The following is a 20,538-nucleotide window of genomic DNA, read 5'->3' on the forward strand; positions in this document are numbered from 1 at the left end:
GTGGAGTTTTCTTTTGCAATAGGAGAACCCGCGTGCAAAAGAGTATTTCCCGCCGTTTATATCCTTCTTTGCATGGTGCATTTCTTTTGCATCATAGTGATGCACGGTGCAAAGGAGTTCCCGCCATTTGTATTGAGATTTGCGCCACATTATTGGCCGATCTTAATATAGACACACGTGGCGTCTAGCGATTGGCTTGCTAGCCGTATAAAGAGTTTGGGTGGTTTCCGCCCAAGTTGGAGAGAGAGAGAGAGAAAGCAATTGGAGTTTGGGAGAAAGAGCGTGAAGCTTTCTAAGCGCTGCTAATCCCTTCGAACCCAGCTTTTTTTTTCTCCTTAAGAGGGCAATAGAGGGCCGATTTACCGAACCCACGGAGTCTTAACAACTCCGGGGGCCTATTTACCGAACCCACGGAGCTTCAACCACTCCGGGGGCAAACGGCCTCTAGCCTCTCCCCGTCGCCGAGTGCAATCCTAAGACGTATCCCTTTCCTTTGAAACTACCGAACCCGCGGAGCTTCAACCACTCCGGGGCCAATTACCGAGCCGAACCCGCGGAGCTTCAACCACTCCGGGGTCAATTGTCGGAGTCCTCTAGCGAGGATTTAAGCGGAGCTGAGCCTGGAAAACTGTCCAGCCTACACCACGACCATCTTTGGTGTAAGTAAACAATCTTTTAATCAACCATTACGCGTCGGTAACTAATTCTAGCTCGCCACCGGTCTTCTTCGACCCCGCGTGCCCGGGCTGCTGGCCACAGCCCGCGTGCACAAAGACGGGTCCGCATATCGCTCCCGGCTCGCATATGGCGACATGGACGAGATCGGGAGGCAGCCCGCACACTTGGGTGCAATGGTAAGCTTTGTGAAAAAATATCCAGGCTCCACACAGGAATTATCAAAAGGGACCAACAATGTTATTTCATTAGGTCCAAAATCATACTTTAAAAAAACTAAAACAAATGCTACAGAGAAACCAGATATACTTTCTTTTGCTTCTAACTTTGTTCAGATACCAGTTAACATTTAGCAGGTTAATTGTGTCCCACCCGTGCATCTGTGAGAATCTGTAACAGCTTCTAGTATATAAGCAAGGACACAATACACTGCCTTTCCAATGTTATGGTATCCAAGGTGTAACCCTGTAACACTAGAATAGCAAAGTGGTAAATCAGTTCTGTAACTATGTATTACAAGATTCTACAAATACCCATATATCCTATGGTGTAAGCATGCCTCTGCTGAAAATGTTACACTTCATGGAAGATACAAGTAACCTCTATAATCATTGACAATTAAAAAGTACAAAGGGGGTGGGGGGGGAACCCACTCTCTATTTCTTGGGGGTGGGGAGGGGGAGTGTTTTGCTTGTTTTTTACCACAGGCATTTATTTGACAGCACTCCATTAACATCAATGAAGTTGCACAAGTATAAAACTGGAGCAACACAAGCCTGACAAAGAATGTGCTGTCAAACCGAAGAAATGCCACAGTGTTTTTAAAAATGAAAAATGTGTTTTTTTTCCAGCTCCTTACAGCAAAGAAACTGAGTACTTTGAGTGTTCATTTATTAAGATGCAATTAGAGGATCCAAACAGATCCATCATATTTATTTAGTAGGACTCCATACTACTGTGTTTAAATAATGAATAAAAGATACCTAAAGGGTTTTAAAAAAGTAGAATGCAGAGACAGGAAATGTGCATGAACAGATGCTCTACATTTAAGGTACTCTGGTAGGAGTGCTATAAAATCTCTAACACAAGATCTCAAACCTCATTAATATGAACTCTATACATTTCAGATTCCTTGAGAGCTTATTTTAATTGTACAATTTATGAACTCTGACTGCAACAGTACTGCAAAAATGGCATGATACAGGAACAAATTTTCCTCCTATTAAAGAGAGGGGCTGATTTTGCAGCCTCTTTGTATAAAGTGCTAACACTGAAGGAAGTGGAGGGTTCTACACAACAAGCAGCTGAAGGATTGTGCTAACACTGAACAACTTACTGAGAAAGCAAATACAAGAGAAACATAGGCACCACTACCTCACAATCAGTTGCTGGTACACCTCACCTGCCAAACAGTTTAGGCAAGCAGTCAACAATCTTTTCTGACTACAGGATGGAATGACTCACCTTAGGTCAGAACCAGATGCCCACAGCTGGTGTTTCTCCCCACAGTGATGTAGAGAGTGCCTACAGCCAAAGCCCACCACCACCGCAAGTCACCAAAGCCCCATGTCCGCAGGCTGAATCCAATAGCTCTGAGAGCCAGATCTGACCCCTGGGCTGTAGGTTGCTGACCCCTAACCTAAGCAGTTGCTTGTAAAGAAGGAAGAAGGTGTGAAAAAATCCTGGTCAATTTACGCCATGGAACAGAGGCTAAATTCTTTTGTATTTGAGAGTTCTGGTTCAGACGTTTAATAAATTTTGTTCATAAAGTTATCTAGTCCTCTTAAACTCTTTGTTTCAATAACCTCCTATGGCACTAAATTCCAGAGGCTGACTACACAATAGCTAAAAATGATTTCTTTTTGGCAGCTTGAGAGTAACTGTTTTCTTCATTTACAGGGCAAAGTACAAGTGTCAGGCCATTTTTCATTCTAATAGCAGCTGTATATACCTCTAGCTACCTTTCCTTCCTTTCCAGGCTAATTAACCGCGATACAGGCAGTATCCTGCTATATGCCAGTCTCCTTTCTTTCATCTCCCATTTTATTTTCCCTGGAGATATCCTACTAGTTTTTAAAATGAGTTGAACAAAGCCTTGCAGGGAAGTCCATCTTGTCATTTAATGCTGTTGTATTATTTATCACTTCTTAAATAATGTACCCAAGATTTTCATTTACTTTGATCAGTGTTAAAGCTTTTAGACTTGTGCTTGTTTTTCAGGCCGATTTCTAGGCCACTTCAATCAACAAGATACCACTAATTCAGATTCCATAAGCATTTCCATCTTTTCAATAAGTATTACATTTTATTAGTTGCGATCTTCTGGAATTGTACAGCCAAATAACCTAAGCTGATAAGATCCTCCAAAAGATTCTATACTCCTCTTGATAGTTTTTACTAAATTTGGAGAGCTTTCTGTTGAAAGAAAATGTCCTTGTCTAACTGCCCACTTAAGCTACATATCATTTATGAAAGTAGTAAACCCAATACCAATCCCAAGAACATTCTACTATCCACTTCTCACCACTCTGAGAAACAACCATTTATTCTAGCTCCATTTCCTATGGACTAACCAGTTTTTCATCCCTGACAGAATACTACCTCTTCATCTCTGGTTATTTACGTTTCTTAAGAGTCTTTTTGAAGGACCTTGTCCAAAGTTTTGGAAAAACAAGTAAATTATATCCATCAGAGCCCCTTTATCCAGGAACACACTGTAACTTTCAGTCTTCTAATAGGTTAGAAAGACATAATATATATTTATAGAAGCTGGGCTACTTTTTCCTTATCACAATAGATTTGTCCAATTGTTTTATTACTCTGCCCTTGATTAGACTTTCAATCAACTCCCTAGAACTAGAACTTCTCTTCTGAAAGACAGTACCACGTTTCTTACCTCCCATAATCGAAGAATATCTTGAAAGCTAAATTCCCTTTTAAATCTGATCAGAAGCCACCGGAAGCAAAAATAAAGGTATCCTGAGTCTTGAGATTCTAGAAAGGGAAAAAGAAAATAACTTCTATGAAAAATCAAACTTGGGTAGAATATTAGAAAAAACTTATGACTCTTATAGGGAAATCATCACAGCATCAATGTTTAAAACAACTATGCTTGTTTTGAATGAATAATGCCTGTTCAGGAAAACAGCATGCGAAACAGCTCAGTAAGGGCTCTTCAGCCTGGGACCTAAAAAACTTCTATTTTGTTTCTTTCAAAAAGACTACACCCACTTCAAATGAATAGGCTAACACTGTTCTGCATAAACAACAGTATGTTTGAATGGTGTTTTAGGGCTCTTTGGGGTATCAATGTATGTATCTATAAAAACTAACAAATGGTCTGAATTAATCCACATACCTAAGTAATTGCAAAACCCACTGTCTAGCAAGCGAAGCAAAGTACTCAGGTGAATTAGCTGTGTCTTCATGCCCTGCATTTGTTCCTCAAAATTCTGATGCTAAATAGAAAAAAAATATTGATAATGGTAAATATTTCACTAGGTCAGAGACAGCTATAAAAATTGCAAGACTATGATGAACTTAAATCTTAAAATCATTGCCCTGATAAAAGGAGACCTGATCATTTAACTGTTCCACATGCTAAACAGTGAAAGGACTAAGAACATATTGGTAAATTTTACACCTTCAATTAGAAACTTAAAGTAAAAACTGGTCACTTAATTTCTTAAGTTCTAGGATATTTGCATTTAATTGTGCTTTACAGACCAAACATTCAGTGGTATCACTGGGCTCAATCCAGCTGGGGAAAAAGATTTGAAAAAAAGTTGGTTTATATCCTAGTGCCAGGTGGTTTGTTTGGACCATGGGCCCAAGTTAGATCAGCTTCAGAGCTGCTTTAAGCTTCAAGTCATCTCAAAAGACTATTCTGATACTTGGGCATCACCTAAGCATAACTGCAATTTAGACAGGCAGAGCTGCTGATGGGGAGCTGTGCTGGCTCTGCATTACTTGACAGTTGTTCTTAGGTTAGGAAAATCTCTAGGCAGCTTGTTATAGCAATTCTTTACTTGCTTTGTGCCATGAAAACAGCCCAAAGTAACCAGAGGCTGTGTGAAGAACAAATTAATAGGCAGAAAAATAAAGGAGAAAACAGGAAGAATCAAAAATCTGATTTGTCTGTTGTCAGAGCACGGGTAAATTAATATATGCAGCATTTCTGGTGAAAAAAGGACTGAGAAGTTTAACAGTTATAGGATTAATGCACTTCTTGCAGGCCATATATATTGTACAGCTATTAGCAAATGACACTTGACCATCTCTTGTTTAAGAACAACAGAAAAGAACAAGTGCCACTTACTTAGATGGGCATACTCTATATACTGGGTTCAAAATATGACGTGTGGTCCTGAGCTGTTCTACAGGCAGATATCAAAAACTGACATAAAAATTGATTCTTTCTGCTTTGCAAATATGAAACATTTTTTCTACTGAAGACTAGAGAGGAAATGGCTCAAAACCTGTAGTCAGGGTATATGTCAAGTGGAAATATAGGCATTTAAGGCATTAGAGATAAAATGACATATTTTACTTCTAACTTTAGAATGTGCCAAAATAAACACTGCAAGAACAATTCAAAATAAACAAAATCTTTGCTTGGGTTTTTTTACCATTTGATCCATGTATGATACAAAGCACCAAAAGGCATCCACTTCATTTTCCATGACATACAAGACAGGCGAAAGCAAGTCACTCATTCCCTGAACATAACCTAAAAAAGGAATTTGACTTAGTTTAAGTGGTTTGTTAACTTACAAGATAGGCAATAGTGAATTTCTGTGGGAAAAACACTCTTGTGATAACTGATGCTGCTTCTTTGTTTCTTAAGATGCTAGACTGAATACCGTTTGGTTTTTTTTTTACAATTATTTAGTAGCAAGTAAGAAGCCTGAAGAAGGACATTTGTGCCCAAAACCTCATCCAACATCTCTCCTAGGGGTGTGTGAAACGGACTGTATTCAATTCAGATTTAGCCTGAATCAGGGACAGTGGTTCCATTTGTTGATTCGGATCACCGTTCCGATTTGATTCGGCTGAATCTGAATATTCAATGCCGATTTGGAGAATCGGACCCAGGAGACACCAGTCGCCGAGCTTGGGTGGGTGGGGAGGGGGGTCCCCACACACTCCTCGGCGGACCTGGAAGTGGCCTGGAAGTGCTTCTGGTGCACTTCCAGGTCCACTGCTGAGTGCACGGGGTACCCTCCCTGTGCTCCCATGGAACACTCCATCCACCCCAGCATCTCAGCATTCACGGGCCACCTGGTACCTTGAGGTATATGTAGAAAAGACATTTAAAGCTGCGTCTATGTCCGAATCATCAAATCTTTCCGAATCTCTCCAAATTGATTCGGAGAGTTCCAATTCAATTCGGAGTAATTAAAGGGTCTTCTGATTCGATATGGAATTGGAGATTCGGTTGTCGAATCAAATCAGTGACCGAAACTTCGCGCAGCCCTAATCTCTCCCAACTATACAGCTGATCTAAATACATATATTACCAACCCCAACCCAAAAACCACCTTGCCTCTCATGTATTTCTTTGACTATCATAGCTACAACAACACTCCAATCATATTACAAGTAATGGAGTGCGGTGGTGGATGGCAGCAGCAGCCGCCACATGCAAGTTTCCCCCTCCACATCCGGAGGGGCAGGGAGGAGTGGCAGGCAGTTCCGGAGCAGCGGCCGCACACAGATAATAGACACGGAGTGGTGGATGGCGGCAACAGGCGTTGAGTGCAAGCTTCCCTCTCTGCATCCAGGGGAGCAGAGGGGAAGCTTAAGTAGTGCTGGATTTTCGAAAATTTTGAATTTTTGATATCTAGATTTTTGAAGTTATACTGTATTAACGTCTCTAATTAACCAACCCTATAAGCTCAACCTGAAATCTGGAAAACGTTAAATTTTTCCTTGAATATTATCCATAGTAAAAGTTCTGAGAGCTAAATTATGCCTCAAATTAAACTGGTGAAACTCTATTTTCCACTTGTGTTTGGTGATTTTTACGGAAGTCTGATATTTTCTTTCCATCTGAATTCAACTGAAGAGCCACTAAGAGTTGGGGAAAATGTACCAATAATACTCAAGAATCTGGAACCAAAAAATTAGCAGCAACAGTAGTTCAATAGACCTATGAAGGACCACTTTCCATAATCATTTATTTAGACACATATGGATATCAGATGTCTGTACAAAATGTTGACTCCTTTGCAATCACTTTTCAGAGCAGCCCCACACTTACAGCCTTCTGAAAAGTTGTTTTTTTAATGTTAAAACCATCAAAAATTGCTTTTAATAATAGTAATAAAATACCCAATTAGATGATTTCATTATGCACTGAAAGACAAATATCTTCTCAGTTTTATTTAACAACTCAACTTCTATTAAAAAAATTACAGAATTTGGACCCACACCTAGAAAAGCAGAAATATCTTCATATGAAATTAAGTAAATTAAAAAAATATATAACTTATTTTGTCTTCTATTGTACATGCTTTAAAACTACTTTATTTAAAATCTATAGCTGTCACTAAAGAATAAACTTTATAACCCATATTTTTCAGAAATTTATTGAAATACATTCAAGACCATACACAGAATTTATGATTTTAGAATCATGTAATAAATATCTGTTGCTTATTAAAAACTTGGTTCTACACAGCACTGTAATCATGAATGGTTCTCATTAATGCTATCTGTCTAAGCTAGGAGTGATCAAGATACAGTCCCACAGACCCATGTCATCAGTGTTCCCAAAGGTCTGGAAATTTTCCAGCTGTGGAGTAGTAGCACTGTTAATTGCCATGGTTCGTCCCACTGCCAATCCTGCATGCTGGATCTGGCCCGCATGAGCAGATGAGTTGGGCACCACTAGTTCAAGCACAAAGACTAATCTCTCTTTTACAAAACATAACATTTACACTTCAAGCATGCATGTTATATAGTGTAAATATATACCTAAAAGTGTGGCCAGGAAGAATTATTTAGGACAGAGGCTTTAAATTAAGGTTACTGTGCCTCAGTATTGTCTGTACTCTGAACACAAGCCTGATCTATATAAACAACCTAAGACACTACTTTTAGCATTAAATGACACGGTCACCTAGCAGAAGGTGTAAATCTTCTGGAAAAGTTAAAAAAAAAAATCCAGCCTAATCACTAGTGACTTCAGTATCATCTGCAGCCTTTAGGAATTCTACTATAACAGGAAATAGATATAAATGCATATTATTTCATTACTGGCCAAACAGAAAGCTTCAAGTATACCTAATTCTGAAGCCATTTAATATACAGCCGAGCCTTCTGATACCACCGAATCTGCACCAAGAACACCCATGATCATCACCTCACAAATCTCAGAGGGCTTTCATTCAACAAGGACACTGCTGCAGAGAGACAGATCGCACTTTTGAAAAAGCCACCAGGAAACCGTGTAAAGAATTGCTGCAGAAGGAAAACCCCATGAAACGCACACCACTGGTTATGACATGTCACCCCTCCCTGGAACCTACATAGAAAATTTCAAACAATTGCAAGCCATATTAGAAGAAGACCCAATTCTTAAATACATCTTTCCAGAACTACCCATTCTAGGCTTTAAACAAGCACTGAACTGTAACAACTTCATCACCAGAAGCAAACTTCCTACAGTCCAAAACACACCAACTGGATCCAAACCATGCCATGACAAGAAATGTAAAACCTGCCAACCTATCTCCACCACCCCCACAATAACTACACCCCACAACAGAACCATCACCATTCCTAGATCTTACACCTGCACCTCCAGAAGTGTTATACAGCTCATCCAGTCCACCAACTGCTGTAACAGAAAATATGTAGGAGAAACCAAACAACAACTGCATACCAGGCTGAACGCACTTCGAAAAACTATCAAAGACAAGAATACAAAATTACTTGTGGGGGCACACTTCTCACAAGAAAACCACTCTCTCTCCAATCTCTCAGTTCTAAACCTCAAAGAGAATTTATAAGACACCTTTCACAGACGAGCCTATGAACTTAATTTCATCAACCTACTGGATACAAAAAATCATGAACTAAATATAGACACTGGATTTATGACACATTATAACCTGCCTAACATCTGATTCCCCAGGTAACCTCTCTACCATTTACCAGCTATATTCATCCTTCTTACCCCCCTCCCACCTCTCTCTTACCTATTAACCATCTCAATTTACATTTTCACTGACTGGCTCTCTCACATGCATACTGGCTTCTGGCGTTTTTTTACTAATCCATCCAGAAGAGCACAGACCAACTGCAGATCCTTCCTCAGCCTGACAAAGGGTATTTGTACCGAAAGCTTGCAAAGAAGATTTTTTCCAACTATATGAGTTGGTCTAATAAAAGATAACAGATTTACCCAAAGAATCTTGTCTGAATATGTCCTTAGACCAACATGGCTACATATATCCCTGAATTGCACTGCAGCACTTGGGTGCAAGGAAGCATACAAGCATACTCCCCACCCTGTCTTAGCTGGGCTAAAACACAGCATAGGGGAAAAGAAAGATTGCTAGAGGACTCTTCTGTGCATGGCACAGGCCCTGTCCCCACCTTCCCTGACCCTAACAATCCCTGCCTACATTCTCTGGAAAAAAAAAGAGCCTGCAAAGCTTACTGCTGGGCTGCATGCTCTAGGGTCCCCTGGCTGCCCAGCATCTGTACTGCAGACTCTTTGCTGTTTTGTTTGAAACTAACTCTCAAGAAAACAAACCTGGGAGAGTTGTCCTGGATGACTGGAATGCACATATGTGGCTCCCAGTTCTCTAAAGCACCTTAGGATGATGGAGAACTACATTGTGACTTTTCTCAGAAAAGAATGTGTAGACTTTTGCTCACCTAGGACATACTCTCCCAGGATTCAACTCAGGTTATTCCCAGTTATTTTTCTTCTGGAGCACCCCTTTTTGCTCTGGAAGAAAGAACCTGAACACCTCTAACACTTGTGATTTCTTCTGGAAGAGAAGCAACTCTCCTGCAGGAAACAATGTCTGTACATGTCTGTGGCCTGAGAAACAAACAGTCTAAAACAGAAATTAAGAATCCTTGGAAGGATACAATTATGCAAGATATAGACTGCTTTCATTTTTCTTCAATGGTCCTGCTTGGAGCAGGGGGTTGGACTACATGACCTCCCCTGAGGTCCCTTCCTGCCCTATTGTTCTATGATTCTTCCCCTGTCTGTAAAACAGAGGGAGTCAAAACATGTTACAATAAAAACAAATAATTTAAAGAAGATTTTTTTTAAAGTATTTCAAAAGATGTACATGTTTCCCTTGCTTTATGCTGTACATGCATTCCTGGAAAACGGTGCATAACATGTATTCACATAAAGGGAACCTGCTTTACAATGTAACAAATAGGGATATGTTCCAAGACCTTGACTGTACTGACTCCCAGACCCATTTCTACCACTTTTACAAGATAATTTTGGTACTCACCAATAGCAGACAGTAGACACAAGGCACAGGGTGGTGGTAAATGTTACCATAATGGGGATGACAACTACAGAAACATGCGTCTCAGACAACGAGCGAGGAACACAGATCCACACAGGAGATTATATTTTGGTGCGCATCACTCCCACAATGCACTACACACAGCAGCTGACTGCAGGCTTCCAACACACTGATCGCATAAGAGTGAATTTACCTCACATATAATGAATTTTTGGTATAAAAAGGACCATCTCATAAGAGTGAATTCACACATACAGAACCCGCATAAAGCGAGGGAAACCTGTACACCATATTTTATTTCAATTAGACCTGACACTACGTACTAATAGTGAGTAAAACACATCATAATCCCTGAAGAGTCCTCAGTCAGTTTTTGTTTTTCCTCCCTATCAGTATTTGTTGTCTCCAGATGTAAAGGAAAGTACTGCATGAGAACAACTTGGATTTGAGGAAAAAAGACAAATGCTGTCAGGTACCGCTGCTATGCTGCACCCTTGCTAGAGATTCAAGACATTGCCTTCCCTCAAGGTTTTATAGAAGAGATCCCTCTTGAGTCCCAGTATCCTTTTTTCAATGAGAAGACTGGGGAAAAATGTAAGGCAACAAGTAGAAACAGCCAATTAATTAACATCCAGAGGAAAAGGAAAGTCCTGGCAAACAAATACCGCTTACTGCAGTGGTTGGAGGCAATACAGAATCCCAAGCCACTTGTAGAGTATAGCATCTTTCACTAGCCTACTACTAATATTTATGTGGATGTGGTTTCTTTTTTTCTCTCAGTAGCTGCTATAAACACTTCAGCCTCACCTACTCCTTTTCCTCAACAAAAGCATTCCAGGAAAGGAAGAGGACCCGTCTAATGGCAGCAAAGGGATAGAGCACCAGCAAACAAGCCTTGCTAGCAGAGTTTTAGTTTCACAGAATTACTGTTCATAGGAGTCACAGCCTCTTCCAGCAGCTGCAAATAAGACTAGGCAACTTGCTATACACATTCTTTTATATTTTCAAATTATGTGCACGCAAGCCAGTCATCCCCAATACTGTAAAAGATGCCAGAACTTTAAAGGTCCATCATATACATCCTATTTCTAGGAAGGATTTTATTGTTGGCAGCCTCCCAGTACCACAGTTCAGATCCTACCTATCTGTTCTAAGGTGTCAAAATACACATTATGACTCTGCTTTCTGTGGGGTGGAAAGGCAAAAGGTCACATGAGACAAATGTGGTAAACTACCATGGAACAACACAATATTGTAATTTTCTGGTACATACAGCCCCATTTTAGATATCTTAAGAAATATAGAACGTCATTAATGAGGAACATCACTAAAACACCCAAAAGATAAAATGAGTCTTCTCAGACATATTCAAGTAAGTTCTCACTCCACAGATGCATAAACCAAAAGCAGCAACCTGGATGGTGCAGACCATTATTTAATGCATCTCTTAACATGCAAGTTTAGTAATGTTCACAAAAACTTGCATATTTGACAAGAGTTGGTTCAACCTGCTAAAATGAAGTTTAAATTACAGCCATGATAGTTGGTTTTGTATTTTTAATTACAGCAATAGCATCAGGCTTTTAAGAATGGATATAACAGACAAACTGTGTAAATGATACATCAGCTGCTTCGAATAGTAGCTCAATATTAGCTTAATACTTCAACAGTAGCTCAAGGCAGGCAAGGGCAGAGACACAGCTAAAGGCAAGTCAGCATTAAATTCACATTCCTCTTTCAACTGCTGTGTGTGTATGCCTGTGATAAGCACTAGACAGAAGAAAGGAGGAAGACAGGATAAAACACTAAACAAAAAGTTATCTACACCATTAAAATACAAATCTTGCCATTGAGAGAGAGTAATAAGCCAAGCTCAAGCTTAGTGCTAGATCTTACTTTGAGAAAAATAAGAACTAGAGATTACAGGTTAGTTTTTAAATAACATTTTTTTTTCAAATTCAGAAAAGTTCTTACCTAAATCAAAGTCATACATACAATAAGTCATCAAAATATCATGAAGTAAAATCAATCCTGGATTATCTTGACCTTCATAAAACTTGTTTGTGCGATCTGTTCTGTTTACATCTTTTTCTGAGGGAAAAATCCACAGATTTTAAGCATTTTCAAAACATTTTTTACTAAGCCTATATCTAACAAATGCAGAAAAGCTCTTTGAATTACTGTTTTTTCTCCAAACACTGTGGCAGAGCTTTGATGCGTTTACTAAGACAACTACATTCACTGAATGTCATTTTAAAATACATTAAAGAAGTTTTTAAGAGAAAGTACTTAAAAGAAAAAATCCTCCTGTCTGGACTAAAATGATTTACTTATAAGCAGATCTTAAACTTCAAATGTTACAACCTTCTTATGGAAACCTCATGATTATATGCAAATATTTTCACTGAATATACAGCAACCCTGAGGACTATTTCAAATGAGTTAACTGTAATATACCACTTGTGAATATATGCAATATTTAGCATAATCAAAAAATAATGGAAAAGTTACTCTACAATAAAGGTTAATCTAGAGAGGGACTGTTATATTTGTAATTACTTTGTACATTATAGCAAGTATTATGAACTCTGCCAGGCTAGTGTAATCACCACTGAACTCAAACCGCAGGCTAGTTTTTCTACATATTTTACACATTGCTTCAATATACAATATGGAGTTCATATTGCCAAGACTGAGGTTACACTCATAAAGGATTGCTTATTTAAAAAAAAAATTAAATAGATGTTTTATAGTTTCAGAGACTATGTGATCTAGTCTCAGGATCCTCAGCTTTCTACTAACATTAACATCCACACCATGGACACAAGCTAATGTAATCCTTTAATATAGCCTTCTCTTGAATTAACAGGAAGCATGCATATCTGTTTTAAGAAAGACTGTGCACTATATTCAATTCTTTCTCAACATCAGTCTGCCTGATGAGCGAGACCACAGGCATTCTGTCCACAATGTGCACCTTTTTGCAAAAAGTTTAGTCAAACTGAGGAAGTCCAAACAAATTTAATTCACCTTCAGAGAGAACTGTTTAGCAACCAATCCCATAAACTGGCTAGTTCCCACAACTACTGAAGACTTCAAAATCTCTTTTTAAAAAATGGTCCCTTGCAAAAGAATTTTCAAAACAGAATGTGTATTACTTGTGGTTTCTCTCATTGTTGATCTGCCATCTCAATTACACATACAAGGAAAAGGTATCTCATAATGAAGCAACATGAAGTAAAAAGGTTTTCCTATTGGTGACTAAAAAGTATTTCCAGAGTTTTAAAATAATTGTCTCCGTTTTCTGATTATATTGGACTTTTTTTTAAAGTTTTAATGACGCTTCTACTATATCAACATAGAAACTTTATTTTCAATGCTTTTTTAACGAAAAGGCTAAAGTTCTTCTACTTCATATCAAATTGTAAAAACTGAAAATAAAATATTGATTGTTTTGCTGCAGTAAGGAACCCATCCATAAGAGAGGTGCCAAATTCTACAGAATCAGCTACAAAAACAGAGATTTGACTCTGAGGAACAAAATGATTGAAACTGTTTGAAACTATTGTTTTAGTCTCCCTGCAAACTCAGGACAGCCACACTTCAATGATATTTACTCACTGCACATTTACATTATTATTAACAAGAAAGTTGAGATTCTGTACTCTATTCTGGCAGCAGGTTCCTGGCCACAGAATATGAAAAGCAATGGACTTTATTTTCTAATGCAAAAGCACCTCTTTTTACTTTGACCAAAACTTAACCCATCTGCATATGCTGTACTCTAAATTTGTAAGTAGAAAATTACCTATAAGACTCCGGTAGTCTCTTAATCTTGAATTGCGTTTTTCTTGCTCCTCACTGACTGACTTCCACTGAAGTTTCATCCTGAAATATTCATCTCTAAAGGAAAAAAAAATCATTTTGAAAGCAAATGAAACCTGTTAAATAATGAGAAGTGAAATGATTTGTCACAAGCTCTCTAAGAACACACACACACACACACACACACACACACGAGATCCAAACAGAAGGAGTATGAAGCGGGTACAAGTAACTCAATTTACAATATATTCTTCAATTACATACAGTGGCCTTTTTAAAATTTGTCAAACACTGCCCAGTAATTGTAAATATTTGTCTTTGAAGTCTGCAGAAAGCTTTCCATAGCACTACAATTAAGCATAAGCTTGAAAAAAAAAAATCTAAAGCCCTTTATACCCATTGACAATATAAAGTTAATCTCTACTCACGTTTTTCTTTTTTGCAAGTTAGTTCTTTCCTCCCTGGTGCTGTGCCAAGGAAAATAACCCAAAAGGAATTTCCATACTTCTTTTCTCAAAGCATGGCAGAGCCCCTAAGGAAAAAATGCATATAAAATACACAGATAAATTAATACACTAGCTATGAAACAGTTCCACAGTAACTGAACATTTTCTAAAGCAACAATTGTAACGGAAAGAGACGGTGCAGAGACTCCTCCAAGATTTTATAAAGTAGCTGTACTCTACAGTAGCTGTAGATCTCAGTTTGTAGCCTGGTATGTTCTTTTTTTTGTTTTTTTGCTATTTGAAAAAAGAAAAGGAAAGTCACAATTAGAAACTACAGCATGTAAACAGCATGCAGACAATCTTACATATAAATCACAACCAGTCAAGAAACTGACATCTCAACAACTTTTTCACAGTCTAAGTAGCACATCCTACTGTATTTCTCTCATTAAATCATTACTTCTACCTTACCATCACCCCTGCTTCACACAAGAACAGCCCTTGTACTTGCTATGAGCAAGCATATGCACTGTATCAGAAGAAAAAGACAATAATACTTTCTTAATTGTCACTGTCACCATTTAATAGCCCACTAAGATTTACTATAGTAAAGGTGTATTCCATTATTTCCTCATTCCTCCACTGGACTAAAGTTGGGGAAATCATACACCAATAAGTACCATTTGCTGCATCACTTGGCCTTACCACCAATTCTAGTAAGGAGAGTCCTTCTGGCCTCTTAACTGCCCCAAATGGTTTTGATAGTTTTTAAATCCTGACCCCATACAAAGACAGCAAGCTGCAACTTGCATTCAGAAGTGGCCTCAAGTGTTCACTTACTGGGATTCTGGGTACTCAGGACACTAAAAACACACTGGCCTTCTTAGCATAGGTTTACAGTATAAAAACAAGATTAAATGCAACTTAGGCTGCCATGTAAATGCTAGTTGGCCAATAAGCCAGCAATATGAGGAAAGCAGTTTTCAATGGATATCACAAGTGCCTGCAACAGGCTCCTGAACCACCTGGCAGGGGCTTTAAATGACCAGCACAGGTGGAAGAGGTACCACAATCTTGCACCACACTCCAAGCCATTCTCTTCATTACTTTTCTCAAAAGTAATTTTGCTGTTGCTGCTGCTGAATTGCCCAAGACCCAGTCTGTCATTTACTTCCAAATCCTTTTAACCAGTCTAAATTATCCATTTCTTGTGACACCATTTCTTTTGTTATGTTATTTCAGGACTATGCAACTGGTACAGTTTAACATGAACCTGAATACTGCTGAAGAGCCATGGGGTCTTTGGGATACTTCAAGTGTAACTTAGCTAGTGCAACAAGAGACTTCGGGGACCACTGAAAGGAGACAAGACATCAGACTAGCTGACTTAAAACCTAACAGTGGCTTTATTGACGAACATTAAAGTTACCCCTTTGAATATCATTTGCTTTATGGAGTCAACATGTATCAGTCTTCCTTCTGAATCCATGTTCTTTGTCCATTCCTCAACTGACACTGGCTCTCTTCTGTTAACTTCAGGTCGTTTTCCTAGATAAATCTAAAAATATTAAGAAGTTGTTACAAACCTGGTTGCATGGACCCACTGTTTTTAACACACATACATGAACTTTAAACCCTATTCCCTCCTCCATAAGCCCTTGGGCCCTGAACATATCAATCCCACTGTGGATAGGGAGTTCAAAGGAACAGTGGAGAAGACAGAGTTGAGAAGGATTTCAGGACTCCATGGGGGCTCTTTACACATAATAGCACAGTATGGATTTGAAGGTGAGACTAACAGAGCAGTTCCTGTGTGAATAAAAATGGCGATTCCCTCTAACAAAAACTAAGGCAAAGACAGTTTTGAAAGCACAAAAGAGCACCATAGCCAAAAGACTCCTCAGTCCCCAACCTGCATATCTGAGCACTGAGAGGAATCCAAGTTTTGGGCTGTAATTTCTATAAAGGTTCATTCATGGCAAAAGCCAAGTCAACTTTCAATTTGCTTTTCAACTATTTAGGAGCCACATTCTTCAGCATGTCAAGCCACATCACTAGCATTATTTCTAAATTAATAAGATTTATCAGATATAGACTTTCCTTAACGTCCAGTTACTGAACAAACACAAAGCAGCAATTTCTAGGATATACTGTATTTACTCGAATCTAAGATGGCCTTGGATTTTAAACAACCCCCCCTCCAATAATTAGAGTCTATACATGGAAAATGTATAAATCTGTTATAACTAAGTACAGAACATAATTAATAGGAGGTTTTCCTTGAATTCATCTTTCTCCCATTGGTACAGCAGAGCAAATAGTGACTTGTGGAGACCGGGTGGCCTGGGTGGGGAGGTGAGGTGGCCCTCTTGCCCTCTGACCACCCAACTTCTTTCCTCTGAAGCCTTGCTGCCCCCCCACCACACTGCCCAAGCTCCTCACAGCCTCTATCCTTCCCCCTCAAGCCCCACAACCTCTGTCCCTTCCCCCCTCGGTCTCTGTATCTTCCCCCCTCCCATTCCTTGCTTACTATCAGACTCTGCTTGTTCTCTGTTCCTTGCCTGAATACAGTACATGGAAATAAAAAGTGGGGCAAGGGGCAGGCAGGAGGGGGGCAGATGCTGCAGAGGGCAAGCAGAGACTCAGAGCCCAAGGACATACTCAGGGCCAATCCGAGCCGCAGCATCTACTTGCACAGACCCCCCCCGCCTCCCCTTTCTGCTCTGTGCGGGAAAATCGTGTTAATCTGAAACACAAGAAACCAAAAAACACTGACTTTGAAATAAACATACCCATAGTAATTTTCGTATATACAGGTTACGAGTACCTTCAGAAGCAATGCGTTTTACCTTTTTTGCCAACTACTGCAAGTTCCAAAAGTTTTTTTTGAATGTACAAACACACTTTTGAGCAGTACTTTTGTACCTACTTAGACATAGTACAATTTAACTTTCAAGGGCTAAATCAGTTCTGAATTCTATTGGGCAAAGTCTTGACACCTCCAAGTCAAGTTCCAAGTTTCGACTGAGCTCAATCATTCAAATCTGCATGGTTCTACCACCAGATAAATTTCTTCCCAGCCTCAGTCTGGGGCTTCAGATACTCCCCAAATCTCCCCAAATCCTACATGCAAGCCCAGAGCCCAGGGACCCTGAAGTTCAGATGCCCCCTAGTTTCACTTGCTCTTAGTCAAAAGACCAGGGATCAGGGGGAAAGCAAGAAAGCAGTCCCACATTGCCACAAAATTCTGCAGTTGAATACCCTGCATTTGGGGAAACTCACAGGGGTCAACAGGCCCAGAGTACAAGAGATAGGCTTCACCTTGGGAAAACCACCTCTTAGCCCACAAGAGGCCTGGTGATCATGGTATTTCCCCTGTCAGGTAAGTATGAATTATATTAATCCAAAGGCAAAAGGCTCTTGATTAACCACCATACAGTTCATTGGGCAGTGCTTCAAGTCATGGTGACCCCACAGCTCAGCACAGCTCGGTATGGCTGACAGACATTACACATAAACCAGTTTAAGTTATCACAAACTGGTTTAAACCAGTTTGAAAATGGCTTAAACTAGTTTGAGATAAACTTAGCAGAATGTAGTATCAGATTTAACTGATTTGGGTCTAATCAGCTTATGCAATGTCCATCCCAGACCCCTTCCTGGTTTAAGTTAAACCAGAGTCCTCCCCAGCATCCCAGATCCTTTGCAACCCTGGGCAGAGCTCTGCTCTCTGCTCCAGCCCAGCAGGACTGGCCCCACCCCACCCCACCCCTCTGCTCCCTGGCTGCGGCTCCAGCAGGTACTGTAGGTACAGCAGCATCTGCCTAGCTTCCTTGTGCTTTCTACCCCCCCCACCCCATTCCCTGCTCAAACAGGGTTTCCCCCCCTCCCCTTTGCCTTACACAGACACCTCTCAGCATTAGCTAATATACCACACGCTGGCTATGGGCCGTGCTGTGGGAGACAGGACAAAGACAGACAGAACAGTGTCAGCTTAGGGCTGTTTGGAGCTAATCAACAGGTAGCTCATAATGTCGCTGTGTTCCTTCCTGGGAAAAAGTTGTTTAAGAGCTTGAACTAGTGAGAGAGACTTTTGTTTTGTTTGATGGACTGACAAATGCTAACAACTCCCTGCTGTGTAATGAAATGCTGTTATCAACTCCCTGCTATCTCCCTTGCTGGTCAGGAGGGGTGGGACCCCCCTCCCTAATCAAAGCATCCTGCCAGGGTGTGGCCACGCCCCACCTCAGCTCAGCACTGTAGAAAAGAAGGGAGGGCTGCTCTAGCACCCCCTGACTTCTAGCCTGAGCCACTGCAGGCATATGCCTGCATTTCTTCAGTCTAGAGGGGATGCCTGTTCAGTTACAAACTCGTTCAGCCTAGCCAGGTTAGACTAACCTGCAAAGATTGAATCAACTCAGGCTCAAGCTTTTTGAATGTCTATCCCTAGCTTATGTGTCTGTACTCCAGATACCCCCACCCCCTTCATAAAGAATCCATGGGCTAATCAGCTCCCCCGTTGCAAATGGAAGCAGGTGTTCTTGTCACAAGTCCTAGGATCCTCCAAAAATTTATATACAGATGGAGCACAGGGCTACCTGATCTAGCTGCACCCCATGGAGTGTGGGGCCATACCAGTCACATGCAACACGCTGACAGAGCTTCTCACCTACACAGAGGTTTGGTGTAGATGATTAGGGATTAGTGTTTGAAGATTCTGGCCTAACATTTAAGGCTGGTAAAGAAGCAGGAATCACTGGAAACAGGATAGAAAGGCACTGCTTAGCAGTGGGAGTGAAGTGGAAGTCAAAATATATTAAATGCAGTAGTTCACTATGACTTTTTCCAGTCAGCGCTGAGGGGGACTGAGCACAATGGGTACTATATCTTATTCAGATGGGCTGCATTAACCTAGCCTTGTGGTAGGTTCCCATTAGTATGTTTGCACAATATGGACCCTATATTTTACAAAATTGCTCAGTGTTGTGCAGGGAGAGTGCTAGCACATCTTCCTTCCGTGGGGGTTGGCACATTCAGTCAACTTCATAGTTTCCATAACTGAGCACATACTCCTTCTGGCAGCAGTTTAATGATAGACAATGTATTTAATGAGGTTTTCCTGTATGCAAACAGAAGACGAGGGGCTTTTTTCCCCATGATGCTTGGGTAAAAAAACCCTTTGTCTTACATCTGAGTAAACACAGTAAGTATTTATAGAGATCTCGGCCAAATTTACTGACAATTTTGTTTTTTGGGGGCTATTAAGGAAAATTTGTATATTAAAAAGTTATTGTGCAGAGCTTTTTATACATTTAGAAGTCCCAAAAGCACTTGGGCTGCTTAAAAAACCTCGGTATTATCAATCCCTTGAATCTCAGTGCTGTCAAACTCACTGTGATACTCATAGCACCCACAGTAAATGATTCAATATCCAAATACATTACATGGAATTATTTGCTATCCCTAGAATACCAATTCATTACATAACACATCTACAACTAATCATCCAATTATTTGTTTTCATTCATATAGACTGGTTTAAATGTAAACTGAGATTGTAAAATGACTACTGTAATGATAAGAGTAAAATCAAACAAATAAGGAGTGGATGGCCTATATGTCCCCAATTTTTCTTAATATATTCTCTAGCCAAGTCATGAGAAAGAAACCAAGCATGTACTCAATCAGTTTAGTTTATATGAGGATGACACTGCAAGATAATGAGCATCTTAATATTCCACTGGCATCCCATGTTTGGATCCCATGTTAACAATTAGAAGTTCCCCCTTCACTACATTCAAATATGGTTTAATTTCTGACCATCTGTTGGAAATGATAAGTGGTATATATTCTAAAGCAGAAACTGATGATACTATACTACCACATGGTTTATAAAAAAAGAGACCACAACAGTCTCCAAGGAAGAATGCAGCATGCTTCAACAATTTTAAAATCAGAAAACATGCTTCTGAAGACAGGGTACGTGAGAGAGAAAAAAAAAAGGAGCTTTATGTCTCCATCATGCTTAGAATTTTATCTACACACTCACTCGTGTAATGACTTCAAATCCCGGTTCTTCCTGC

The 20,538-nt window shown here is 39.8% G+C and overlaps 1 protein-coding gene and 1 pseudogene across 1 annotated transcript in view; both read right to left on the reverse strand.

Moving 5' to 3' along the window:
- TBC1D15 (TBC1 domain family member 15) overlaps positions 1 to 20,538 on the reverse strand; it is a 71,028-nt gene that overhangs the window by 18,294 nt on the left and 32,196 nt on the right. Inside the window, 8 exon segments of the mRNA XM_006026249.3 lie at positions 3,572 to 3,669; positions 4,034 to 4,133; positions 5,304 to 5,404; positions 12,159 to 12,275; positions 13,993 to 14,087; positions 14,438 to 14,541; positions 15,885 to 16,013; positions 20,505 to 20,538. The exon segment at positions 20,505 to 20,538 is cut by the window's right edge and continues 9 nt beyond it. Of these exon segments, the coding sequence (XP_006026311.1) occupies positions 3,572 to 3,669; positions 4,034 to 4,133; positions 5,304 to 5,404; positions 12,159 to 12,275; positions 13,993 to 14,087; positions 14,438 to 14,541; positions 15,885 to 16,013; positions 20,505 to 20,538 (778 nt within the window).
- Positions 17,662 to 17,845, reverse strand: LOC112550706 (annotated as a pseudogene).

Source organism: Alligator sinensis, unplaced genomic scaffold (genome assembly GCF_000455745.1).
Source record: "Alligator sinensis unplaced genomic scaffold, ASM45574v1 scaffold1021_1, whole genome shotgun sequence".
NCBI lineage: Eukaryota > Metazoa > Chordata > Crocodylia > Alligatoridae > Alligator > Alligator sinensis.